The sequence below is a fragment of the Lagenorhynchus albirostris genome, chromosome 9 (assembly GCF_949774975.1).
Source record: "Lagenorhynchus albirostris chromosome 9, mLagAlb1.1, whole genome shotgun sequence".
NCBI classification, from domain to species: domain Eukaryota; kingdom Metazoa; phylum Chordata; class Mammalia; order Artiodactyla; family Delphinidae; genus Lagenorhynchus; species Lagenorhynchus albirostris.
In genome coordinates, this window is record NC_083103.1 from 11,059,844 (window position 1) to 11,086,682 (window position 26,839).

General features: G+C 51.6%; 1 protein-coding gene across 1 annotated transcript in view; it reads right to left on the reverse strand.

Annotated features, from left to right (window-relative positions):
• DTX4 (deltex E3 ubiquitin ligase 4) overlaps nt 1-25,045 on the reverse strand; it is a 34,015-nt gene extending 8,970 nt beyond the window's left edge. The window contains exons 1-7 of the mRNA XM_060159084.1: nt 24,797-25,045; nt 15,901-16,624; nt 9,357-9,418; nt 8,860-9,021; nt 6,341-6,402; nt 5,265-5,417; nt 2,991-3,152 (exon numbers count right to left, since the gene is read on the reverse strand). Coding sequence (XP_060015067.1) covers nt 2,991-3,152; nt 5,265-5,417; nt 6,341-6,402; nt 8,860-9,021; nt 9,357-9,418; nt 15,901-16,624; nt 24,797-25,007 — 1,536 coding nt within the window. The 5' untranslated portion in view covers nt 25,008-25,045. The remainder of the gene's footprint in view (nt 1-2,990; nt 3,153-5,264; nt 5,418-6,340; nt 6,403-8,859; nt 9,022-9,356; nt 9,419-15,900; nt 16,625-24,796) is intronic.
• Nucleotides 25,046-26,839: the final 1,794 nt, after the last annotated feature.

Sequence of the window (26,839 nt, forward strand, 5' to 3'; positions counted from 1 at the left end):
TTGCCCACGTCAGTCTGTCCTACTTCCCCCCAAGGCCATTGGCTGTTTCTCGGGACTCCCGTACTCTCATTCTTGGCCCTATTATACCCTCCCTGGCAGCCCTAGAATCAACCCAGAAGTCTCACTTGCCCTCACATCCAACCATATCTCCCTGGTCCCGGCCCCTCCCTTTTTCATGACTGGAAGCTAAATTATCACAGTGGTCTCCTAACTGGTCTGTCAGGTCACCCCCGACTCTTTTGCCAGACTGGCCTTCCTAAAGCAGCTTCCCAATCACATGACGTTCCATAATCCTAACCAACGCCCGACCACCTTGAGGGACGCCCTGCCACCAGCCTGTCAAGGAGAACCCACAGCCTTCACCCTGGTGTTGAAGGCCTCCTGACCTGGCCACAGTCCCCCTTCTCTGCCCGCTCTCTCACATCCTCCTTACTCCCTCCTCCTGTCGCCTACTTCGGCAAATCTTAACCCAAATTAAACTCTTCCTTATGGGCCTTCCACACCCCCTCTTTCTCTCCCTTGGCAACTCTGTTGTGTCCTCCAACTAAAAACACTCTCCTCCACTTCTTCATGTCTTTCCTCTACTAGTGAGTACCCTGACCCCAGAAAGTCTCCTCCAACCCTCCCAGACGGACAGACGTAGGCCCTCTTCCTTACCCTGACATGTAAGATACTCATTAATGATGGAGACCAGGTACTGAGCACCTTGGTCCTGTACCCTGGACCACAATATGCACATATAAACATTATCACCCATCTTTACAAAACCCCCGCACATTAGCTTCCCGGATGTGCAGATAAAGCAACAGGGCTCAGGAAGGTCAAGTGGTCAAGGTCCCCAAATCACCAGCTCAGGAGGAATCAGCCAGGAATTGGAAGCCAGGTCCTGTCAGACTTTGAAGCCCTGTGTTGTCTGTCCGTCCTGCTTCCCACAGCTTGTATCGGTGGCGCACATCAGTGTTCACTCTATAGTTTAGTGATGTGTATTTATTTCTGCCTGACTGGTTGATACGTCCTTCAAAGAAGAACCATGTTTTTTAATTCAATTTTTTACAGACTATTACATCTCCCTTTTTATTTCTTCCTTATGTCACTAGAAGGGGGACTCCAGGGAAGCAAGGACTGTGTCTGTTTAGCTCACCATTCTTTCTCTAGCATCTAGAACACGTCTGGTCCCCTGTCCACACTCAAATGTGTGTTAAACAAAAGACAAAATGGAGGAAGGCAAGGAGGAAGGAGGAAAGGAAGGTAAACTAATAAATATTTGTTAAATAAATGAATCCAGTGAACACCCTAAACATTTAGAAAAAGCTTCAACGTGTGAAGGAAGGGACACGTTTGTGTTTACTGCCAGGAAAGTTGTTCAATTTGTTCCTTAGGGCTGTCTTTTGAAGAATCACAAGAAATGTCCACAAAAGTCAAGGACTATCTATCGAATTACAAATGCAAATACCATTTGACAAAAAAAAAAAAAAATCCACTTCTAGAAAATTATTCTACAGATATACTCACATGCGTGCAGGGTTATTCATGACAGCATTTTGTTGTAGCAAAAGATTGGAAACAATCCATATGCCCATCAAATGGAAATGGCTGAATATAAATTATGGTACATTTATACAAGGGATGATTATGCAAAGCTAAGAAAGAATGTGGAAGTTCTCTCTATACTGACATGGAAAGATCTACAGACTATATTGTTCATTGAAAATGCAGGGTGCGTCCACGTCCTGGCTATTGTAAATAGTGTTGCAATGAACATTGTGGTACATGTGGGAAGCAGCAACATAGGGAGATCAGCTCGGTGCTTCCACGACCTAGAGGGGTGGGCTGGGGAGGATGGGAGGGAGGCTCAAGAGGGAGGGGACGTAGGGACATGTGTACGCATACGGCTGATTCACTTTGTTGTACGACAGAAACTAGCACAGCATTGTGAAGCAGTTATACTCCAATAAAGATCTATAAAAAAAAGAAAGAGAGTGCAGGGTGCAGAGCAATATGTCTGATATGTCACCCTTTGTGTGAAGATGGGAGGAGTGGATGAAATCTTTGTTGCAAATGCACAAAGAACCCTGAAAGGATACATAAGAAAGTGAGAACAGTGGCAGAGAGTCGGGGAGGGTGAGACTGGGTAGACGGGGGACCAGAGTGGGAAGGAGACTTTTCATAGCATAACATTGTCTTAGCAGCTCTGGCTGCTATAAGAAAATAACATAAACTGGGTGGTTTGTAAACAACAGAAATTCATTTTTCACAGTTCTAGAGTCTGGAAAGTTCCAGATCAAGGTGTCGGCCGATTCAGTGTCTGGTGAGACAACACCACATAAATTGCTTTGTTTCACAGGTTCACAGCTGGAGAGGAATTGGCCTCAGAATGAATTCTACCTTGAGTCTCACCCTATCTAATGTAGATGATATTTAGATAAGACTTTGGACTGAAACTTTAAAGTGGGTGCTGGAATGTGTTAAGACTTGGGGGCTATTGGGATGGAATGGATGTATTTTGTGTGCAGGAAGGACATGAATTTGGGGAAGCCACGGGTGGAGAGCTGTAGACTGAAAGTCTGGCCCCCCCCATGAATTATTATGTTGAAATCTAATCCCCAATGTGATGGTATTAGGAGGTGTGTGGGGTCCCTTGGTGGGTGATTAGGTTATGAAGGTGAAGCCATCATGAATGGGATCAGTATCCTTATAAAAGAGACGCCAGAGAGGCTGCTCGTCCCTTCTGCCACGTGAGGACACAGTAAGAAGACGGTGTACAAACCAGGAGGCGGGCTGCCACCAGACACTGAATCTGCTGGCATCTCAACCTTGAACTTCTCAGCCTCCGGAACAGTGAGAAATAAAGTTCTGTTGTTTAAAAGTCATCCAGTCTGTGGGTTTTTTTGTTTGTTTGTTACAGTAGCTTGAATGGACTGAAGACAAACATTTACCTGCAAACATTTGAACTTTAAATGATAAAAGCCAGTGGCTAAGGGTGGGCTCACCTGAATGCCAGGGGGGATGCTGTAGATGATCCGGATGGTTTTGCAGTCTGGGTGGCCAGGCAGAGAGTGGGGAATGAGGTGGTACTCCATCTTCCCTGGAGGCTGGGTACCTGTCTTCACCCCATAAATGGTCTTACAGGTTGGACACTGCAAACTCCCATCCTGAAGAGACAAGGTCAGAATAGGAAACAGTTTTAGTAATGACCTTCCCACCCAACCCCTAAAGGTACCAGAGATTAAGGGCTGGGGTCGGGGGCAAAATGCACCCAAATAAGTAACAGACCTGAGTTGCCCCCCTGCTTGGCCACTGAGGCCATTGAAAGCTGAAGCTTTCTCCAAAATAAGAGGAGGAAACTTCCACACCAACCCCATGCTCCACGCTAAGGGACATGTAAGAGAGACCCCATCCTTCATAAGGAGACCGGGCTTTGCCCTGCATCTCAGGACTCTGATGGGGGGATGGTGGGGGACTCTGGGTACAGTGACGTGAGGGGTCGTGCTTTCACAGCGGGACCTGGTGATGTGTCTTCTGGAAGGATAGGAGGAGAGCTTGGGAGAGAGCCTGGACAGTAAATCCTGTTCCCAGCTTGCAAAAAGAAAGGGAGTGAGGAGAAGGAAAGCGTGGGCAGGAAACAACATGTGTACAAAGTGCTGTCACACAGAGGGGACCAGAGCTCTCCAGGACATCCAGATCTCCTTGGGGAAGACTGGGATCCTCTGCGGGGCTATTTAAGGACGTTTCCATTCAAACTCTACTCATTTAAAGGGACAGCTTGTATTCAGGGCAATGGAAGTTACTCCGTGTGATCAAAGGATGGGAATCCAAGGCCAGGGTCCCACTCTCTGTTCTGGCCTTAACTTGCTTCGTGACCTTGGATGAATCACTCCATCCAATAAATTCTCTCTGGGTCTTTTCACCCCGCTTCTCTGTAAAGAAGATAAAAACTGCGTGCTTCAAAGTATTAGTGCAAAAGAGAATAAAGGATAGTGTCTTCAACATTTTTGAAGCACCACGGAAATAAACGCAAGAGTCCTAGATTATTCTTGAATACAGTTATCAAAAAAGGGAATACATGTTCTAAGAAACCTCTTTAAACCCAAAATAACCTCTTCAAATGCCAAATCCCGATGAAACCTTTTGTCTTAGGGTCAGGAAATTGGGCAAGGGATACAGACACACGTCGTTCACGAATAATTGAGCTCTCTGAGACAGAGAGAGATCCCAAGATCGGCCCTTCGGGAATTTCAACCACAGGGCTATATTAGGATGAAGGGAAAAAACATACAGCCATAATACAAAGGAGATACCAATTTGAATAACAATGCTAACAGCACCCTATAAAGTAGGGATTGTTTTATCTCCATTTTCCAGATGGAAAATGAAATGTCCGGCAGGTTGAAAATCTTGCCCAAGGCCATTTGGCCACTGAGCCAGGGTTTGAGCTTAGGTCTGCTGCCTTTACTCTTTTCCCACAGCAAGAGAAGTACAGAGCAGCGTCTGAAAGCCAAACATTTTTTTGGATGAATAAGCGGTTGGAGGATATCACAAAAATCTCAGACTCTGAGGCAATCCAAGCTGGGCCTGGAGAAATGAGTAGAATTCAAATTCATGCAGATGGGGAATGAAGGTTATTCCAGGCACGGGAGAGAACGTGAGAAAACTCAATGGCTTAGGCATTGTAAGCAGAGAGTTATCATCTGAGGACACTCCCAGATTCCTGGAAACCAGCTCTCTTGGACAAGACAAGCATCACGGACAGCCTTCCTCTCCTCAAACTAGGACCCTAAGGGACTTCCAGTTATACCTTGATAAAATCTTTAGTGCTTTTGAAGGGGCGGTGAAAGGTGTTTTGAAATTGTCCACCGAAAATGAATTGTAACTGAAAATCACTAGCCCTGGGAGAAGGAAGGGTGATGGGAAATCCATCCATGCCAGTATGACTGGATACTAACCCCTGGCCCATCATCATGGACCACTCCTCCCCGGAACTCTCAGGGACAGAAGTCTACACCTTTCAGACCACCACTCAGTGTGGATACAGGGGGAGAATCGGGTAGCATAGACCAAAAGGAAGGTAAAGATAGATTTTACCAACATCATAATATCGTGGAAAACTGATCCTGCTGAGAACAACCAAGTTCATCACTCCTGCTGCCCTGGGATGCCTCTGAGACTCCCCAAACCACCTGCGTGCCACTCCAATACGGCCTCCACGCTCTCGCACCCCAGGGCCCCCGTGGGAGGTGGCAGCAACCCCACGGGCTGGCACTAACCTTGTTGCCGTTGTTGTACATGGCGACCAGGCAGTAGATGTGGTAGATGTGGCCGCATCTGGACAGCTTACCCACTAGGTCAGGCTTGACCGTCGGCTGTGGCCCCTTGTAGCCTGAGGGGGCTGTGAGGCGCTCCATACAGATGGTGCAGTCCTGGGGGTGGGAGGGGACAGAGGAAAGAGGACATCAGCTCTCAATCAGCCTAGGAGGCCTAAGCGTCTCCAAGGTGGTTCCCGCGTGATCTCAGAGGTCAGGTGAGCTCTTTCTTCTCCTCTTCTAGAAAGCCCACAAACCAGGGTAAACATGCCTTTGGGAATCTAAATAGAATTCTGCTCTGCTCTGCACCACAGAGAAATTCCTGAAACGATTCCTGGTGGTGGTACATGTTCATTTGGGCTGGCCAACAGAATGATAACCTCCTTGGGGGCTGTGACTGACCGTCCCTCCTTGGTATCCTTCATTGGCTTGTGGCAGAAATCAATGCTTGCTGAGAGACTCACCGACAAGCTTTACTTAAATGGAACATCTGTAAAGGAATTGTATTTGAGGCGTCCTGGAGAGGCTGCTGCTTAAATAAGTCTACAGCAGGATTTCTCAACCTTGGCACCCTTGACATTCGGGGCCAGATCATTCTTCGCTGTGGGTGCTGTCCTGGGCCTTCCTGGGCGTTGTAGGGAGTTTAGCAGCATCCTTGGCCTTTGTCTACTAGATACTATCAGCATCCCCTCTCCCCTCCAGTCGCATAAAATCACCTCTGGTTGAGAACTGCTGGGACATCAAGCCCCTTTTAAAGTCAGTGCCCATAGCTTATCATACTGCCTTTCTTAAATGCAGACTCTCATGTTAAGGCAGTTTAGAATCAGTCAGCAGTTTGCTGAATGGGGAGGTGGGAGAGGTTAAGCTGCAGCTATCGCTCAGGAGCATGAACCTGGGAGCCTGGGCGTCCGCTCTGACCAGCTCTGCACCAGTCAGGACTTAGAAAGCAGCTCCTGCCGCATGCTGTGGAAAACTCCAGCAGAGGAGGTGCTTGTGGGTGACGGAGAAGGTGAGCCCCGCCCTGTCTCCCCTGCAGTCACCTCGTCTGGTGGATGCCGGACTTTCTGCAGATACTTCTTCAGCACCTCTTCTGGGGTTTTACCTGTGGGGACAAGATATTCAGTGGGCCACCGAGACAAGCTGGATGCGCCAGAGGGAGGGGAGTTGTTAGCCAGGCTCAAAGCAGAAAAGGCAAGCAATTCACTGCGCAATTGGATTTAAGAACTGAAAGGGAACAGAGTGGTAGAAGATGGAGGGAGGTGGTCTGAGGAGGTGGGAGGTGTTCACATCCGCCTTTATCTCCTTAGGTCACTTCCCTGACAGCCCCCTGCCTAATTTCAACAAACCTACTTTTTAACTGACAGAGGTTGAGTGGGTTTCTCTTCCACATCATCGAAGAGCCTGGACCCGCCCAAACGATGCAATGAGATGACAAATGAAAGCACTCTGCATTGCAGCTCTATTTACAATAGCCCAGAGATGGAAACAACCTAAGTGTCCATCATCGGATGAATGGATAAAGAAGATGTGGCACATATATACAACGGAATATTACTCAGCCATAAAAAGAAACAAAATTGAGTTATTTGTAGTGAGGTGGATGGACCTAGGGTCTGTCCTACAGAGTGAAGTAAGTCAGAAAGAGAAAGACAAATACCGTATGCTAACACATATATATGGAATCTAAGAAAAAAAAATGTCATGAAGAACCTAGGAGTAAGACAGGAATAAAGACACAGACCTACTAGAGAATGGACTTGAGGATATGGGGAGGGGGAAGGGTAAGCTGTGACAAAGCGAGAGAGAGGCATGGACATATATACACTACCAAACGTAAAATAGATAGCTAGTGGGAAGCAGCCGCATAGCACAGGGAGATCTGCTCCGTGCTTTGTGACCGCCTGGAGGGGTGGGATAGGGAAGGTGGGAGGGAGACGCAAGAGGGAAGAGATATGGGAACACATGTATATGTATAACTGATTCACTTTGTTATAAAGCAGAAACTAACACACCATTGTAAAGCAATTATACTTCAATAAAGATGTAAAAAAAAAAAGAAAGCACACTGTAAACTGTTACACATTTAAAAGCATTAGGTAGGCTTATGACATTCCTTTTACAATGTGCTAAGTACTGTCTCAATCGGTAATGTGGAATCAAAGTGCTATTGTTTTTATGGAAAACCAGGAATTTATGACCACAGCTTCAGGATGGTCTTCTTCGGCTATTGATGGCATGATCGCTGCCAGCAGAGGTAGCCCAGCAGTAGGGAAAGGGTGATGCTCTGGGAAGCAATTACCTGAAAGGTGCATTGATTCTGGAATTTTGGGGAGGGGAGGAATCGGACCCCTAAGGCTAGGCAGCCTAGCCTAAAGGCAGGGAATGGGATGATACGGACTCACAAAGAGGCATAGAAATTTGAAGAAAGGGTCAGTGCCTCCCTGGGTGACCTTCTTAACGTCTCTAAGATTCTGTTTTCTCACCTAGGAAATGGGCAAGAGCAACCGCTAGCACGTACTGAGAGCGATGCTTTGACAATTAAATGAGCGAACGGGTGTACAGTTCTTTGGCACTTTACCTGCTAAGAGTCTGATATATGCTATTAATAATAACAGGAAGAGTGGGAAAGTGCAAAATCCTGCCGTTTCCTATGAGACTACAAGCAAGGCAATCAAGTTTATTTAAGCAGAGAGCTTTTGATAGACTGGGAAAGTAGGACAAGGGTTTGAGGAAGTGGATCCTGCAACATTCAAAAGCTGGGATGCAGGTCCTTCCTTCCCACTGCCCTGCTTCTCTTAGAAGAATCAAGCTTCTATTAACTGAAAGCCTAGTGCTTGCCGGGCTAAGTCACAATATACATTTGATCCCACTGAAACTTCATAACAAGTTTGCAAGGTGGGGACTTGGGGGTGACGGTGAAATCATTTAACAACCAATACCAGAGACTAGAGAGACCAGCCACAGAGCTGAAGTGGGGTCCTTGGGGCCCTGATAAGCACAGGTATTTGACCTCCTAGTTGTGCGATGTGAAAAGGGAGAATGGAGCTCCTAAAGGGGGATTTGAGGGGCCAGAGCACCTGGAGTCTACAGAGGGACACAAGACAGTGGTTACTTCCCTAGTGACATGGATGCATTACAGGACATACCTGCTGGGTACCGGTTGTGCCCCTTGTAAAGGTGAGAAAAGAAGAGACTGGGGTCACAAGACTGCAAGGGACAAAGTTGGGATATGAGTCAAGTCTGTTTGGGTTCCAATGTCAAAGCGATCTTTCTCTCTAATGTATTGCTATTTTATCTGTGTCCGCATCCTATTTTTATGTGCCTATATTTTTGCGCTGCATTTTTATATTTCTCAAGGTGTTGCCATCTGATCCATACCTCACCCACTTTGATGTAATCATCAGAACAGGTACTAGGTAGGCCCATTTAGCAGATGCAGAAATTAAGGCACAGAGGGGGAAGGCATGGGTGTGACCCTCAGTGGTGGAGGCAGAGCCAGGGCTGGGAGCCACGTCTGTGACCTCCCCGCCAGGACCCCTTTCGATAAAGAGGCCGATACCTTTCTTGGCTTGTTTCTTGGTGGTCTTGCGGCTTGTGTTGGAAACCCCTGGGATGGACTTTATTTCACTCTTGCTGACGGGGGGTGGGTGGAGGGCCAGCTTTGGTGGCCTGGTGAGACACACAGGCAGCCCTGCCGCACTCATTAGGATCCCAGTGATTCCTGGAAGGGCAAGAGCATGAAAGAAGGACTGGAGAGTCAGCCCCCTCGCCCCCTCCCAGTAACCTCCTCGCCTCCTTTCCACCAGCATTCTCATAACTCATGGATTCTCTACGTAGCCTCTGCTTTTCTCGGAAACGTATCCATTCCCTCATTTTCAACAGCATGCTTTGCTTTTCACGATCAATTCTGCCCAAACTCTTCCTGCCCGTCCAACCCAACTCCTCACATCCTCATTTGTCTTAATCAACATCCGAATTCTCTCTCTTTTTACAAATGCTCACTATACCTATTTCATTGCTTTTGTTTTTCTACCTTCAGCCGGGGTCTTCTCTTACCTGCCAAGGCTGGGTTGACAGGACTGGACCCACTTAGGTTCTTCACTGGGACAGTGGGGACCCTGAAAAAGGAGAGAACAGACACATCATGCTTTTGACAAGTGGGACAAAATGGGCCAGTGGTGGGGACCCCAAAACTTCACCCACTGAGGGGTTCCCCTTTCTTACAGGAACTACTTATTCCTACTAAAGATGCAGTAAGTTCTTAGCCCCTCAGCCAGAGCTGATACCTTCAGACCTTGTCAGTCCACTCCACAGAACCTCAAAACTCAGAATGGCCCCGCAGTTCCCTCAGAGTCCCAGGAAGGCCCACACAGCCCTACCTGAGCTGCCAAAATCCCCCACCCCAGTCCCCCCAGCTCTCTGGCCTCTCCTCAAGTCACTCGCCTCTTTACTGCACTCTAGCTGTTCCTCCTACTGGCCAAGAACGTTCCTGCCTCAGAGCCTTTGCATAGGCTGTTCCCTCTGCCTGAAATGCTGTTTCACCTGACACCTACTTGGTTCCCTCCTACAACTTCTTCAGCCTTGGCTCAAATGTTCCCTTCTCAGTGATGTTCCTGAGGCCATCTTATTTAATACTGCTACCCACCCCTCCATCCCACCCTGAGACTCCCCCCCCGCAACAAGCCCTCTTACCCTGGTCTTTTTTTTTGGCCACGTCCCATGGTTTGTGGGATATTAGTTCCCCAACCGGGGATTGAACCTGGGCCCAGGGCAGTGAAAGTGCTGAGTCCTCACCAGTGGACCGCCAGGGAATTCCCATGTATGATCTTTGAAAATAAGTTGTTGCTTCTTATCTTCCCTCCTAAAATCTAAGCTCTACCAGGGCAAATATCTTTGTCTGTTTCATTCAGGGCCTGACACTAGTAGGCATTCGACAAATATTGGTTGAAGAAATGAAAAAAACATAAAGAAGCAAGTTCAAACTTGGGGGTACAGTCACCGCAGAAGCTTTTGAAAAGACAAAGCCCCTTGCCTGCGTCAGAAGCTCTACCTGTGGGCCGGGAGAATCTGCATTTTGACGAGCTTCTGCCGAGAGGATGCAGAGGCAGCCGATCCCTAGTCTAACATTTGGAAACCATTGCTCTAACAGCTGTCACTTCTCCTTTTCCCTGAGAAGCATAAATCAGGCAGGGCCTCCTCCCTTTTCTGTCCTTCTCCCCAGCAACTTGAGCCAGGATGGAGAGAAGGCAGCACAGCTGCCTGGGAAAGTCGAGGCCTCCCACGGTGCTGAATGGAAAAATATGAGACACACGGGGCTAGGTCTTGCACCATCCCGTTGTCACCCAGGCCTCCACAGCTGGGCTTGGAAGGGGATGTGGGCTTGGAGATGGACTGGGTCACCGACGACTCCAGGAGCCAGAGTTTCTGCTATGGGGGTAGGGTGGTGCTGGGAAAGTAGGGGGAGGGGAAAAAGCACTTGTTTATTTGTTATTAATTTATTTGTCCATTCATACTGAGCGCACTTTGTGTTGCATACTCTGCTGTATGCCAGGGACACAGCAGTGAACAAGACAGCCCACAGCCCTTCATCCCTGTGTTAAAATCACTAACAAGAGTAGCGTCAGGCACTTAATCCCAGGCACCGTTCTACCTGCTCACAGTATATACAACCATCTGACCCTTCCAACAACCTATGCAAGAGGTGTTACTATTATTAACTCCGTTTTAATAGGCAGGGAAGGTGAGACACAGAGAGGTTAAGCAAACTTGACGAAGGTCACACGGCGAAGGATTAGAACCCGGGAAATCTGTCTCCGGAGCCCATTGTTTTAGCCACTCACTAGGCTGTGCTCTTGTGTCTGTGTAATCCTCATCACATTCCATGCTGCAGACAGAAAACACGAAGCTTCAGGTTTAAGGAATGAACCCACAACTCAGAGGGGAGGTTGGAATGTCACCTCAAGGCTGAGCCCTGGGTCTGTCTGTCCCTCACGTGCCCAGAAGGATGGGTGCTTGCCTGGCCATGCTGAGTCTTCTGGGGTCTCTGTCCCTTTCCAGGGATGATGACGTGTGCACCAGGCTGTGAGAAGGATGTGGAAGTAACAAATGTGGGTGTGTTTGTGTCTCAACAGGCCCCCAAAGGCTACTTGTCCTCAGAAACTGTCCCCAGGATAAGTCAAATCCCGATGGGACGAGGTGAAAGCTGAATTCAACACAAAAGAAAGATACCAAGAAAAAGAGGCACAGACTTGATTCCGGACTCTGTAACCTGCCCCACAGGGCCAGGCATGGTATAGCGGGTGGGGGGTCAGAGAAATCAGCTTAAAGACCCAGTCCTGCCAGTAACAATGTCCATCAGCTTTTCTGAGCCTCAATTTCCCTGTCTGTAAAACTGTGAAAGTCTTGGGTTGGAAGCTGCAGAGGAGACTTCCTGATGATTTCCCACCCCAGCACCTGGGCACCCGAGGTGCAGTCTCTGCCCTGGGTCCCCCACCTGGGGCCGATTCTCCTCCCGCCTCTCTCTGGGGAGGGGGGTGGGCAGGGTCCCTCCTATGCGCCTGGATCCACACCAGGGGGCAGAGGGCGCCACCCAGCCCAGCACCTGCCTTCCCCCCTCACCATCTCCAAGGCCCCCACTTCAGCTGATAAGTAGCTGTGATCTGGGTGACAAAAGCCACCTTTGTTCCCACAAACTGGACTGGCAGGTTTCCACACCCAACCTGGTTAACCAGGAAATAGTCCAATCCCCAGAGCGCACGTCCCGGGCAGCCCGAGAACTCAGCGCTGGGGGCAAGGTCTGGGGAGAGGGAGGGTGTGCTGGTGAATACTGCGGAACAGGTGGGTGTCCCTGCCACGCCAGGAAAGGGACAACATGGCGGAAGGGCTTGTCAGGAGGCTCTGGATGGTGGCAGCAGGGCTTGGGGAAGAGGGGATATTTGCTTATGAAATACAGAAGGGTCCAGCGGAAGGGGCCCTGCAAGGGGGTCAGGATATCTGCTTCTAGCCCAGCTCTGCACCGACTTTGTGCCTTTGGGAGTACCGTGCAGCCTCTCTGCCATTCAGGACCGCATCCGAGTTACTACGCAGTAAACAGGGCACCCTAAATCCCTGTCCCTGGGTTCCCAGGGAGGGAGGATTTAGGATCCAGGTCGAATACTTTGTAGATAGCCAAGCCCTATGCAAATTTGGGTGACTGTTTACATTTTTTGGTTCCCAAAGGTAAGAGGAAGTTGGGCTTGATAGAAAGCCTTTTCCTGCTTAATATTCCAATTTTCTCAGATTCTTGAGGATGTCAGGTGTAAAGTGTTAATACAAAGTTGAGTGCTGGGCAGATCGTTGGGCTGGCAACACTTGACCACCCTTCCCTCACCGTTCTTCGTTAAAATGAAAACCAAGGAGAACAGCCTGTATGGTCCACACCGGGCACACCCTGTCGGGGCCCCCAGGGTTATAGGTGCCTGAGTCCTTTTCCTAGAGGTCAGTAACCCAAAGGCAGGTGAGCATTCACATCCTCCAGGCAACTCAGCTCAGCAAAAGCTGCCTGACCCAACTACTCGTTGGCCAGTCAGCAGACACCCCCTGCCCCCCGTGCCGAAGTTCCCAGTTATGGAGGGTGCATGTTTTAATTTCTGTCTCTAACATACAAAACTAAGAAAAGAGACGAGCTGGCAAGGTGGCAGGGGAAGGGGGGGTTGATGAGGGGAGAATAGCTCCGCAGATACCATGGTGAGAAGTGTTTTTCTGGGAGTTACGAGCCAACCCAGGAATCCTCGGCGGAACAATGGTCTTGTCTCTCCAGCAACTGAGGTCTCGCTGGAGATAGAGAAGCCTCCATTCTGGAAAAGACGGCCAGAGGGGCGACTCCCGCCCCCCTCAGCACAGCCCTCCTCTCTCCTCTTTAGAAACCCCCTGCTTGTGTCTCTGAATAATTCACAGGATCTTTTGTTCCCCCCAAACCCTTCTCTCCATCCCACCTCTCCCGCCCTCCCTGGTCTTCCTTTTTTCCGTGGGAAAGTTACTGGAAGAGGTCATGGGCAGAGAGGGGAGGGGGAAGGGGCCGTTGGACGACAGAAGGTCGATGGCAACGGCAGACAAAGGGAATAAACACGCTAATTAAATGGCCAAGAAAGACTGGAGGAGAAGATGGTAGTGGGGGTGAGGGAGGTGGTAAGAGGTGAAAAGGAGAGGGCTGGAAGACAGAGAGGGTAGGGAGGGGCCTCCCTTGTCAGGAAAACAGAGCAGAGAAAAAAACAACTTGTTTCTATAGCCCTTTTGAAATTGCACTGCCCAGACCTCCGCCCCAATTCTGCTGCTCGGATTCTATTGGCAGGCAGATACTCGAGCAGAGAGATAAAGAGCTGACGAATCCTTCATTGACATTTAAAGCAATCTGGGGTTCCCCTCCCTCAAGTATGGCATGGGGTCACTTGGCTTTTGTGTAGGGCGCCAGAAATGAAGTAGGGTGTTAGATTCGACTCAGTAACTACAGGGCGCATAGATACTGTTCGTAATAGTAATAGCAGCTAATACTGAAAAGACTCTTATTATGTGCCAAGCACTGTAGTAATTCCACACTGGATATTTCATTTAGTCCTCATGACAAACCCTGTAAGCAAGGTACCATTCCTATCCCCATTTTACAGATGAGTAAACTGAAGATAGAGGATGCAAAACTTGCCCCAAGTTACACAGCCAGAAACTTGGGTTCCAGCCCAGCCAGTCAGATTCTAAAGACTGTGTTCTTACCCACTATAGGAGCCTCCCTCTGCCATGCCAGCAGTCACCCTGGAACTCCGTTAGGCGCCCTGGGATGCTGCTGTACGCCAGTGTGGAGAAACTGAGCAGCGGCATCGTGCGGGTACCCCTTCCCCTCTGCCAAATACTTCTGCAGGCTCAGAGGAAGTCATGAAAACCCCAGGCATCTGACTAGCATCTGACCATTTATAAATTGCCTTTGAATACAACGAGGAGCTGGGCTTTGGCCAAAAGAGCGGCAGACTAGGAGACGAAAATCTAGGTTCCAGCTCCCGCTCTGTAACACGTGGGCTGTGCCTCTCTCCTTGGGGAGTTAATTCCTAGCTGAGTGCCCATGCCTGACACTTGCATCACGGTGTAAGGTCATGAGTTAGTGCCGGCGAGCGCATCGGGTCAGCTGTTAAGGGGTGACTGCTCTTAGCTGAGGTTTTGACACCGACTCCATGGGGTAGGCAAGGCAAGCATGATGATCCCCATTCCACACAGGGGGAACACGGACCTTGCAAAGATTCCACGCCTCACCCAGTGGCAGAGGCAGGAGTAAAGGCCCGGCCTCACGGTCTGCAAGCTACCCTCCTTCCTGTCTCCTCCCGGCGCTGAGCCTCTATGTACAGAGATCTTCCTCTGGGCAGCCTGACCTTCACACTCTTGGGTCCAACCTACCTCTGAACCATGCCGAATGTCTGGGGCTTGGGTGGCAGGCGGGGCCAGGCTCCTCCAGAGAAAGGGAAGATTGGACAGATGTAAGAGGCCAATCTCACAAGAAATCAGGGTCTGGCAGGCAAAGGCTACGGGTACCACGTGGACCTGCGTCTCTCCCATTTTATGATCAGGAAGGCCAAGAGGATGATAAAAAGCAGTCATAACAGAATCTACAACATCCCCAAGTTGTCACAGGAACGACTGAGACGGTGCATGGGAACTGCCTGGGAGGTAGTAAGTACTCATTAAACACGGGCTGTTATTCCAATCTGGAGGCACCAGAGGAAAGGGACTAACCCCCACCTGGCACCTGCTGTGTGCTGGACACCGTGATTGACAGGGAAGCAGCATGGCTGAGTGGGGAAGAGTCTGGGCTCAGACCTCCTGAAGTCTGAATCCCGTTCTCTACTGATGATTAGGTATGTGCCCTGGAGCGAGTGAAACTCTCATGTCTTCAAGGGTAAAATGGGATCAAAAATGCCTACTCCAGGGGCTTCCCTGGTGGCGCCGTGGTTGAGAGTCCGCCTGTCGATGCAGGGGACACGGGTTTGTGCCCCAGTTCGGGAAGATCCCATATGCTGCGGAGCGGCTGGGCCCGTGAGCCACGGCCGCTGAGCCTGCGCGTCCGGAGCCTGTGCTCCGCAACGGGAGAGGCCACGACAGTGAGAGGCCCGCGTACCGCAAAAAAAAAAAAAAAAAAAAAAGCCTACTCCATAGACTTGTTGTAAGGATTAAGTAAAGTGATGAAGCCCCCAAACTAGAACATGGTGGGAGCCCCTGAATGTTGCCTGCTGTCTCTCGGTAGGCATCACATCCTTTAATGCTCACTGCAACCCTAACATGAAGATTACGGCCAGCATTTACAGATGAGGAAGCTGGGGCTCTGTGAGGTTAGGGATCCGCCCCTATCACAGGGCTAGGAAGAGGCAAGGTCTCCATTAGAATCCAGATCTGCTGGATCCCAAAGGCCACATCCTTGCTTACCCACCACACCGTGCTGCCTTCCACCTGCAGCCAGGGGGTCAGGGGAAGACGAGGAGGACCTTAAGCCTCGCCAGCCCTTCCTTCATCTCTGACCCGGATGATCAGTGACGTCTGATGCCCTGATCAGTTGATGCTCAGAGGCAGCCACGGAAGCACCTACCCGGAGGCGATCAGCACCCGGGACTGGGCGATGGCCAGTCGCTGCAGGTTGGTCCGATTCAAGGTCGCCAGGGCCACCCTTCCGGTCTTGCCATTGGCTCCCGGGGGGCTAGCAGGGGAGACCGCATTCGCCCCTGCCGGCGTGCTGGAGGCTTGTCGCCGGATCGCCTGCGATGGGACCATCTTCACCGGGCCTCGAATGGTGCCCGTGCCGTCCAGTGGCTTGGCCCCGGGGCCTGGTGGGGGAGGCATCTTGACCACTCCAGACTCGGGCACGTGCTTGCGGGCAGCCGGGGGCTGCAGGGGTCCAGCGCTCCCATTGGCCACCGCGGCCTTGACGCTCATCACCAGGACGCACTGCGGGCAGGAGCAGGGCGCGGCGGGCGGCGCGGCGGCAGGCCCGGGGCTGGCCGGCCAGGACTGGGGCTTGGGCAAGGTGCCAGTGACCATGGGGTAGATAAGATCCAGCCGCCGGCGGACGCGGCGCTGGCGCTGGGTCTGCCGGTTGATCTGGCCCATGGTGCTGAAATCAATGACGTAGCTGAAGCCGATGGAAGTGAGGTCGATCCAGGGGTGCTGCTTCTCGTAGGCGTGCTGGATGGTGATGCCCACTTCCATGTCGTAGGGCGTCCAAGAACCATTGTCGTTCTCCCACTCCCACACCACGCCCTTCCCAGGGGCCGAGGTCGGGTCGTAGTAGTTGCGGCGAACCGGACGGAGGGTCCCTGCCAGAGTGGGACAGAGGAGAGGATCAGGGTCACCAAGGGATGAAACGGAATCGTGTTACGTTAATAGGCAGACATTAAACGAGTCCTACAGCGTGCCGGCACTGGGCTGCCTGTTGAGATATCAGCTTTGAATGAGGCTCATTCCTGCCCTTTTGAAGTCCAGCAGTCACATGGGGGTGGAAGCAGATGAATTACACGGGGAAGGATGTGGGAGATAGTACAGGGTACCAGAAAGAGCACTTCCTGGTTTGGAGTCGGGAGACCTTAGTTTGCAGGCAAATTGGATCACTTAATATAACACCCCACAACCTTCTTTTCTCCCCCAAGAAACAAGATGATAACTCCTTTGCTGAGTTTTTGTAAAATTAAATGTGGCTCACTCAATCAACGAATATGCATTTGTCTGTGGCAGGACCTGGATTTCTCACGCGCCCTGTACTCTGCAATAAGGTATATAAAGCCCTTGACACGTGCTAGGCACTCAGAAATATCATTTCCCTTCTTCCTTGATTCTCCACATGCCTCAGCCCCGAAGGCTACAGGGGAAATGAACACAGGGTCATGGGACCCTAGAGGATAGAGGAAGACTCTGCCCCCAACCCAGGAAGGCTGCCCAGGGCTGGGGGCGATGGCTGGTTCTCTGGACTTCTTTGGGTGTGGTAAAAAAAAAATAAAAGGTCAGGTTGGAAGAACTCTCTCATACTTCCCAGCATTAAGTCTTATATCAACAACTGCAAGAGTGATCGCAAGAATAACTTTCTATTTATCTAACGTCTTCCCCCCACCCCCCCCCCCCCCCCGCCCCTGAGAAGCTCAACCCTCCTAAAGATAGGAGAGTCTCAATTTCGATAGTCTCACAGTGGGGGGGATGGGGGGTGGTGAGGGCAGGGAGGAGATGAGGGTTTGTTGCAGGGGAATAGGACAGCAGAAATGAACCTGCAGGACTGTCAGGGAAAACTAAACCTGTAACTGTTGCCTCTTTCTCCTCTATCTACCGGAACCTTGAATTCAGATCCATGCCCAACCAGGGCTCATTTCATAGATATTAACATCAAGGCTGAAGATGCCTGGTTCAAGGCCGGGTAGGGAGACTGGGGAGAGCTCCAAGGATGCTGGAATCTCTGCATCCGTCAGCTTAAGCTCTATCCATCAAAGTGGTGGGAAAAGGCTCCCCTTCCCTGGCCTCTGACCCACCCCCTCCTCCAACCCAGAGGGAGACACCAAGACTGGGGACAGAATCTCATTCAAGGGGGGAAGAAAAGGAACAATGACTATTCAGGCCTTTGCCAGGTCATAACCCCCCCCCCCGCCCCCATCTCCAAGCCCCTTAATGACCCAAAACATCAACATTCAGAAGCAGGAGGGAGAAGCAGAACAATCCCCTCCCTATTCAGCGCCAGGAGGTCTGCTGGATGTGGGGGGAGTGGGAGAGCAGGAGGAACGGGGTGGCCAGTAGGCCCCTGGTTTGCCGCCATTTCCTTCCTAAGGCGCCAGCTTGCTGGGGGACAAACAGCGCAACCTTTGGATCCAACAGCAGAGTTTCCATCCCTTCCAGCTGTGTGATGAAGCCTTAGTTTCCTCATCTGTTTGGGTCCTGGGTAGCTTCTTCAAAGGGTGGATTTGAGGATTAAATGCAGGAATGAATATAAATGCTAAGATAATACCTGTCGCTTGGCAAAGGGCCCAATAAAAGTTGGTGATTATGATTGTAATTTATCTTTTATTGTATGTCTTAGCAGGATGGAGAAGTCACGGGGAAAGTTTAGTCCAGGGGATGTGAAGTGTGTGTGTATGTGTGTGTGTGTGTGAGAGAGACAGAGACAGACAGAGACAGAGACAGAGAGAGGAAGACCAGAGAGAGAGTTTAAACTCTCTCTTTGCACAATCTTTGTTACTTAGAAAACACCTTCAGCTATCCTATCTCATTTGATCTCCCTGGCAATCCTGTGAAACAATGTTTAAAGATGAGGACATTAAGTTTAGAGAGCTTAAATGACACTATTTTATTCTCTCTCCAGGGTAGCAGGGACAAACAATGCACTTGACCAATTCTCATAAATGTGCTTAAAAGGCATTTTTCACAAGGGTGGTGTCAGTCCCAGCTATGCCTGGGAGTTGCCCCAGAACTTCTGGAAACTCTGCCCTGCCTCTTTCCAGGTGTATCCTCCTCTCTGCCCTGGACAGATGCCCCCTTTTCCTCCTGCACTCCCTCAGTGTTCCCTGACTCTCCGCTGCCCCTGCTATTCACCAGGTCCCGTCTATCAAAATGCCCTCCTTTGCTGCTTTGATCTACTGAAAACTTTCCTTATCGTTCAGGTCCTATGCGACTTGCCATCCATTTCTTGAAATGCTCTCCTAGTCCGGGCTCCATCTTCAAGGAGTCTGGGGTGCACAGCTGCTTATGTCTGATGGGTACAAGCATCTTGGCACTTTTCATATCAGTGCCTAACGCAGAGTCGGCAGTAATGAGGGCTCCACAGACGTGTTGTGATGGGGTGAGGACTTCTGGCTACGTTGGCATTTGATCATTTAGCCCATATTGCTGAGTATGCGTTAGCTGCTGTGGGGAATGCAGATTCACGCACTCCTGAAGCACCTCCCAGTCTAAAACAAGACAAGTGCCTAGTTATGAGACACGCCACCAAAAAGGGTGTCAACAAATGCAACGCTAGCAGAAAATGTAACCACAACCCCACCGTGCTTCGATCCCTTCCATGACTTCCTCGTAGGTCAAGACCAAGATGCTCTCCACCCACAACCTCTGTGGTCTCCTCGAATCCTAACACACTCTGCCCACATTTCTGCCCCACTGGCCTCCTGCAGACTCTCGCCACTGCCTCTTCTCCTCTCTGGGCTGCTTCACAATCTTGGTCCCTCCCCTCACACACTCTGGCATCCTCCTGGCTACCCATCCTTCAGATTTCAGCTCACTTCCTCGAGGAAAGCTCTCTGGGTTGTCCGACCAGGTAAAACTCCTGCTCCTATATTTTGCACTGTCCTGAGGTGCAGTTACACATTTATTTGTGTGATTCATTTGATGAATGTCCACCTACCTCATGGGACTCCCAATCTCATGAGGGTGGGCATCCAGGAGTTTGCTTATGGCTGTAGCCCCCATGCCTAGCATGTCCTGAGGGCTCAGTAAATATCCACTGAAGAAAGGAAGTAATCATAATTTGGAGAATATTTCAAGAAATGGAGAGCATAACAGAGAACATAGGGCCTGAATGAGGAGAACCTCAACAGGTGAAAACGATGAAGAAGGGCATCTCAGGAGAAGGGACCTTGTGAATAGTTGGCGGGAGGGTGTCTAAGGGAATGCCTGAGAATAAAAGGCACATCTGTTTGGCGGGAGTAGAGGAAAATATGGGCATACAGGAAGATAAACTTGGAAAGGCGCGTGAGAGCCAGGGCGTAGATGGTCTGGACTGCTAGGCTATGAGGGCTTTTATGTACAGGCCAAGAGGAACCAGTGAGGTTTGTGACACAGAGAAGTGATGACACTAGAGCTGCTCTGTTTATTAGTTCCAAATGAGAAGTAATGGGGGGGGGAAGGGGGAGGTTGCTGGCAGCAAAAATGAAAAGCAGGTGATAGACCAGAGGGACCCTACGTAATGGGTAGGACCTGACCACAAGTAGCTGAATGCATTCCAAGTGATCCAGGATCACGTGCTTTCGAATCTCCTGGGGAACAGATCAGCAACACCCTCCAGACCTGAGGGCCGGCATCCCTGGGAGCTGAGCCCGGGAATCTGCACGTGAACAACTGCAGAGTGTTCATCGCGTATGCTCAAGTTTCAGCTTCCACATGCCTGTATATGTGGGGCATCCAAAAAGAATGACGAGACGAGTCAAAGACCCCTGAGGCTTTGACCACGGGCGAGCGGTAAGGTAGTGACGCCATTTAACAAGAAGAGGGGTGTCACAAGGAAGAGCTGATTTTTGGAAGGAAAGATGCTGCGTTCAGTTCAGCCCTAGAGGGTTAGTTAAAAACAGAAGGCAGACCTCAGCACGAAAGTCGTGGGACAAGAGAGATGGTGGGATTACATTCTCTGATTATTCTGAGATCACTCCATCTGACATGGGCGAGTCCTGGACCTTTCTATAATCAGGACCCTGAATTAGATGATCTGAGGAAAGCCACTGGGTCCTAAGGTGCAGTGTGACCCAAGGACAAGGCTTCTAATGGCACAGGGATAACGGTTTTCACAGACTAAGGAGGAAGAAAGAGGAAAAAAGCTTCTTCCAGCAACTCAGACACGTACATCCCAAAGCACCCAAGTTGTTCTGGCTCCTGGGAAATGAGAGACGACACCTTTCAGGCATGACCCTAGGACTCCAGGGCATTTCACCCACGTCCATACAACACTGTGCTCCTGTACCCAGGAAATCCCAGGCCTCTCTTACCAGCACCCCTCACCCTCACTAGAATGTTCCATGAGGGCAAAGACTTGGATGGTTTGCTATCGCTATATCCCACAAGCGTGGAACAGTGCCTGCAAGAAGTAGGTGGTCCTCCAAATGAAGGAGGACATGGGCACTTGGTTCAGAATCTCAGCTCTGCCGTGGACTAGCTGTAAAACTTTGAGCGACTTCATCTTTTTCAACTTGTTTCCTTTCCTATGAAGTGAGAACAATGGGTCCTTCATAAGACGGCCGAGGATGAAACCAGATGATGTGTGCAATGTGCTTGCTGCCTCCCTCATACTGGAGCTATCACATGGTCGTGACATTTGCTCCCACCACTCTTGTGCTCGCACAGGGTGGGGAGTATAGTTGGGGGGGGCACTAAAAATCAGCTTCTATCAAACCCTTGAATCACTCTCCATCTGACTCCTGTCACTGCGTTAAAGACATAAAGGAGGTAAAATTTGCACAGAAAACTGAGCTGGAAAGAACCCTCCCTCATACCATGTTACTTCTAATTAGCATCATCACTGGCGCAGAGTCCAAGAGTTCAGAGTTCAGAGTCCAGAGTTCACCTGCCGATGTGCATGATGGGAGGAAAGGAGCCAGAAGGAACCTTAAGGCTGCTCTTCATTCTACGAGGGAGAATGAGGCCTGAGCAGTCGAGGCACTTGCTGAAGGCCACAGAGTAAGCCAGTGGGGCTGGAATGAGACCCTGAGTCACGTCTCCCACTGCCAGCCCTGGTCCTCCCCCATCCTGCTGCCAGGCCCCGAAAATGGCAATGATCAGGTATGTTGGAAGATACAGAGCACAGGGATGTTGGATGTTACAGGGGACAGAGCTCCAGCCACTGCCCTACAACAGAAGAAGGTCAGCCCAGTCCAGGTGAATGATTGTGGGTGGAGAGGACCCAACAGAGGCTTTTCGAAGCAGCCAAGACCCCTTCACCTCTATCTAGCCCTGTCTCTTCCCTTCTTCCCCATTCTCTAGCCCCAAATGCCTAGAGGAGACCAGCATAGAATGCAAATAAGCGCAGACTCAGAGACGGTCTGGGGAAGGAGAAGGGTCCAGGACAGACAGAGGTGGGCAGGGGGTATCTGCAACCTCCCAGCCATCTCCCTGGAGACAGACTGGATGAGGTCGGAACCCAGGGGAGTGGAGAGTCTGAGGACTTCCTTGGCAGCAGGGCAGGCAACTTCTGAAAAAACACAGCTCCCATGTCAGGAAATGTCCCCACACAGAGGAGGCAACAACAAAAAAAGAGAGGAATCGCCTCTGGGCAGGGGACTTCCAGCTCTCCTTTGTTTATGGGGATGTTTCTGGTTCCCAGCTTCAAACTGTGGCTTGGGGATGGTGGGTAATTTAATTAAACGTTGCCAGGGCTTGGCGGAGGTTGCCTGGGAGCCGGTGGCTTACAGTTCCTACCCTGTCACGGCTTCATCAATGAGCTATATTGAGAGGAACTGTGTGTCTGTTGATGGAGAAGACAGAGGAGGGGGGCTGTGAGCCCAGAAACCCAGAGATTCTATTCTGCTTTGACAAGCTCCCCGACAGACCCAGCAGTCCTGGGAATTCAGCCCAGTGCCTTCTCACCCAGCGCACCCAGCGCGGGGCCTGGCGCTGAGGATGGAGGCTCTCAGCCCACGTTGGCCGATGAACCAGTAGAATGAGTGGATGACACCAAAGCAGTCTGAATCCCTCAGAGACAGACAAAAAATGTAAAACACACCCTGAGGCAGTTCGAAAAATGATCCAGGGCCAGGTCGGGTCTAAAATCTGAGGAGCTCCAGCCTCCGACTTAACTGTGAACCACCAGGCAGTGGGCAGCCTGTCCTCAGGGAAGGGTGGTCAGACCTGGGGGAAGTAGCAACTGTCCTTCAATCCAGTTTCCTCCAGAACTTCATTTCTGTAGTAAGAGCCCTTCAGGCCATGACCCTTCCTAGGAACCACGCCCATCTCAGACATCCCTAAACACCGATGAAACTTTCCCCCTTCTCAAATGTGGGACAAGGCCTGGGACCTTTATGTCACCAAGACGTCTCTCCATCCGCTGCTGAGACTTAGTCTGAAATAGAAAAGCTAACACCTGCCCATCTATTCTGAGCAGGATTGGAGTCCCCTGTCAGGTAGGTGTCTTGACTGTCAGACTCTCTGACCCCACCTACAGGGCTAGCTTCCCCCTCCCCACAGTCTGATGCCTCCACCCTCCCCTCTCGGACTTCTGTCCAAAGTACACAGTTACCTTCTCCCCCCTCCCCCTTGGCCACACTTAATCCTCTTTCTCGACCTCCCCACATTCCTCCTTATTCCCTCTTCCTCCCAGTCCCTCTCAGCTCCAACCCCCTCCCTTTCCCACCAAGGTTTAAGCCCCTCCAGATGCTAACGCTTCTGGAATCCTTTCCCCAGAAAGCTTCACCCGGTCGGTCGGTGTCTACAAAGTCCTTGGCAAAGAGGTTGTTAGGAGTTATGACTAAAGATGAGGACACGAGGGTGGAGAGATACCCCTTTCCCATGACAATCCTAATTAGCGCACAGGATGCGGGGGCTTTCCAAGGAGGCGGAGATGCCTTTGCTCACACAGCTGTTCTCTGACCCTCTGGGACTCACCCGGTCCTCCCCTCCGGTCCCTCCCTTCCACACCTGTCTCTCCAGGCTCCTGGGTCACACTCTCGGGAGAGCAGAGCCAGAATCCCCAAAACAACTGCCCACCTCCATGAAGAGGCTGCTGGAGAGACAGACCTGTCCCAGGTAAATTAAGCCTGGGCACCATGCGTGGGCCACGCAAAAGATGCAGCCCCCCCTCTGCCCCTCACGTCAAGGACCCGCCACCCTGACCTCCAGCCTGCAGGCTCTCTTCTTGGCTCTGACCTGGAAAGGCTGGCCAGCTGGGATGTGGGATTTGCGGTGGCCACAGTGGCAACTTGATTCTCACAAAAAGATAGGAGTTTAGTGTCCCCCATAGGGGACCTTTACGGGGTGAATCTTGGGGACAGTTTCTTTTTAGGAATTCTTCTCCTCCAAGGACAAAGCGATCAGCTTCCCAGCCAGGCATTCCGGAGCTGTGTCCCTCCCCCGCCTCCCTCCATCTGCTCTGGCCTGTTGCTTCAACGCTTGGAGTGCCCAAGCAGAGGCACTCACCAATGCCACAGCAACCCAGGCGTTTCCTGCCCTGGAATCCCCCAAGTCCACCTCTGTTCCCAGAAAGGCCCCTTCCTGCCCGTACTAGACCACAGTGAAAGCCTCCCGGGAATCCCTTCTTCCTCCCCCCCCACCCCCCCGGGATGCAGCTGTGGGAAGCCATCCCACCCCGGAGGGGTAGAGGCAGCAAGGTGGTTGACCAGGGGAACATGTGGCAGGCCCAAGGGTGCCTGAGGCACGGTAGGGTCAGTGAGCCAAGGTGATGTGTGGGGAATGAGAGCAGCAAGCCTTTCCTATCAGCTGGGATTGCTTGTGGGCTGGTGAGCCCCGGCATTCTACAAGAGCCACCAAGCGTTTCAAAGGGGGGCGTGAAAGGGGTTTTTAGGAGCTAGGTTGAAGCTCGGTTTGCATAACCAAACCACGGGTACTATTTGCATGGACGTTTATTGCAGGGGGTATCTTAAGAGCATCGTGGGGCGTCAAGCGCCCCCTCCACGACCCCCTCTCGGTGATACCAGTGTATGGAGATGCGGACAAAGGTGGGCCCCGGTGGGCTCGCGACGTGGGAGACCTCAGGGCAGGCAGGGGAGGAGGCGCGGGCGGGGCAGGGGCGGCCGGCTCACCGGTGTCCTGGCGAAACTGGTTCATGGACTGCAGGTCGATGATGTAGGGCGCGAGACGGCTGTCCACCTGGCCCAGCACCACGCTGCCGCCGGCGCGGGGGCCGGCGCGAACCACCGCCTCGATGTGGTGGCTCACGGCCGGGCTGTAGGGACGCCAGCGGCCGTGCTCGTTCAGCCATTCCCAGACCACCACGGCCGAGGCCAGGAGCATGGCGAGCCCGGGGCTGCGGCGGCGGCAGCGCTGCGATGCCTGCCTCCCGGGCCCGGCGCGCCCGCCCTCCTCCGCTTCCTCCTGCGCCGCCGCCTCCGGGCCTCGACCGCGCCCCCCGCCCCGCGCCCCGAGACCCCGGGCAGCCTCAGCTCCGGCCCATGGGCCGCCCCCCAGCCGCGCATCCACCGGGGCCCGGAGACCAGGGCCGCCGGGCTCCGACCGCGCGCCGCCGCCGCCGCCGCCGCCCGGGTCCGCCGCTGCTGCCGCTGCTCCGTGGGGTCGAGTCGCTTCATGCAAATGTCCGGCTCTCTGCAAACTGGCCCCCGCCTAGCAAAGCCACCCGGCGGGCGCGCGGCCGGAGCCCCGGCGGCCGCGAGCTGGGGTTGACGGCGAGGCGAGCATCAAGCCCTCGCACCAGTTGCGCCTCGGGCTCTGCAGACGCCGGGGTGGGATCTCGCCGCGCGATCGCGCTCGGACTGGCACGCCGAGTTCCCCTCCCCTCCCTCCCCACCCTTTCACCGCACGTTCAGTTGTCGCCGCCTGGAACAGAGCTCCCCCTCCCTGTGGCTCCGCTCAGCTGCTTCTAGAATGAGTCGCCCCTCCCAAGCCCGGCGCTCGGGCAAACCCGCGCCTGCGGAGGGTTTCTCTGGTCCCTAGACGCGGAAAAGCGACCCCCCAGGACAAAGCCCCGGGACTGCAGCTGTCGCCGGCCGTAACTTTGCAGTCTCCCTCCCAGAAATGGAATTTTCTTTTTTCTTTTCTTTCTTTCTCTTTAATGCAGTGTGATCGATGTGCGTACAGCGAGCTCCGAGACACTTAGTGTCTTGCACACTCACGCTCGCACGCACACGCGCCCACATCCGCACGCTCTCCTTGGTGTGGTTGTATTACCTCATCTTCGTCCGCATCCTCAGCTGTCCGTCAAGGATGCAGAGCCACGCCCCCTGACGACTGGAGCAGGTGCCCTGGAGCTCACGCGCTCCCTGCTGGCCTAAAGAGACGCGTGCCGGCCACTGGCCACACACTAGTTAGCTCAACTAACTGGGCCTCTCTGCTTACGAGACCCAGTCCAAAGGGATGCAGCAATTTGAGAGGTGACGGATTAACACTGTCTACGGTAGGGAGCAAATGTGGTTTTTCCGGCCTGCTTAGACGTTACCAGAATCAAGAAGACACATGCTAAATTGATTTATTTTGCAGGATTTCTATGACCGAAATAATGAGACACTAAGACAGACACAAGCTAGACTTGGTTATTTTGGTCATCAATAGTCAACGTGGAAAATAATCTAAAATGGGTGCGTTCTGACTAAAAAGGTAGATTGACATCGGGCTTACATATTAATCTTGCCAGAAAACACAAACTTTGTTTTGCTACAGTTGCAGCTACGTAGGACAATGAATTCATACACTCAAGAGCCAGGATAGGATATAGAAAAATAAAAGTAGACTATGTGTTAGGAACCGGGATTATGAACCTTTCTGAAATAATCCTTTTCTTTCATAATATATGATCTCTTTTGCTTTGGAAGATTTGCTTTCCCTCCCTGTTTCTTGCTCTCTCTTGAATTATACCTGTCCTTTCTCCCATCACTAGTTCTTTCCAAATCTTTTTCACCCCTCTGCCTTTATTTACCTCCCTCCTCACTGAGTTCTAAGTACAAAATAAAAGGAAAAATATCAAACATGCTCTTCTTTGGCCTCCAAAAGCACCAGGCTTGAGGCTACTCTGAGCCTTGTTCTTGCTGGTCCCCTTGCCCGGAAATCTCCCCAGGGTGACCTCCAGAATCTCCAGTAAACGTCCTCCCTAAGGCCAGTCTCCCAACCCAACC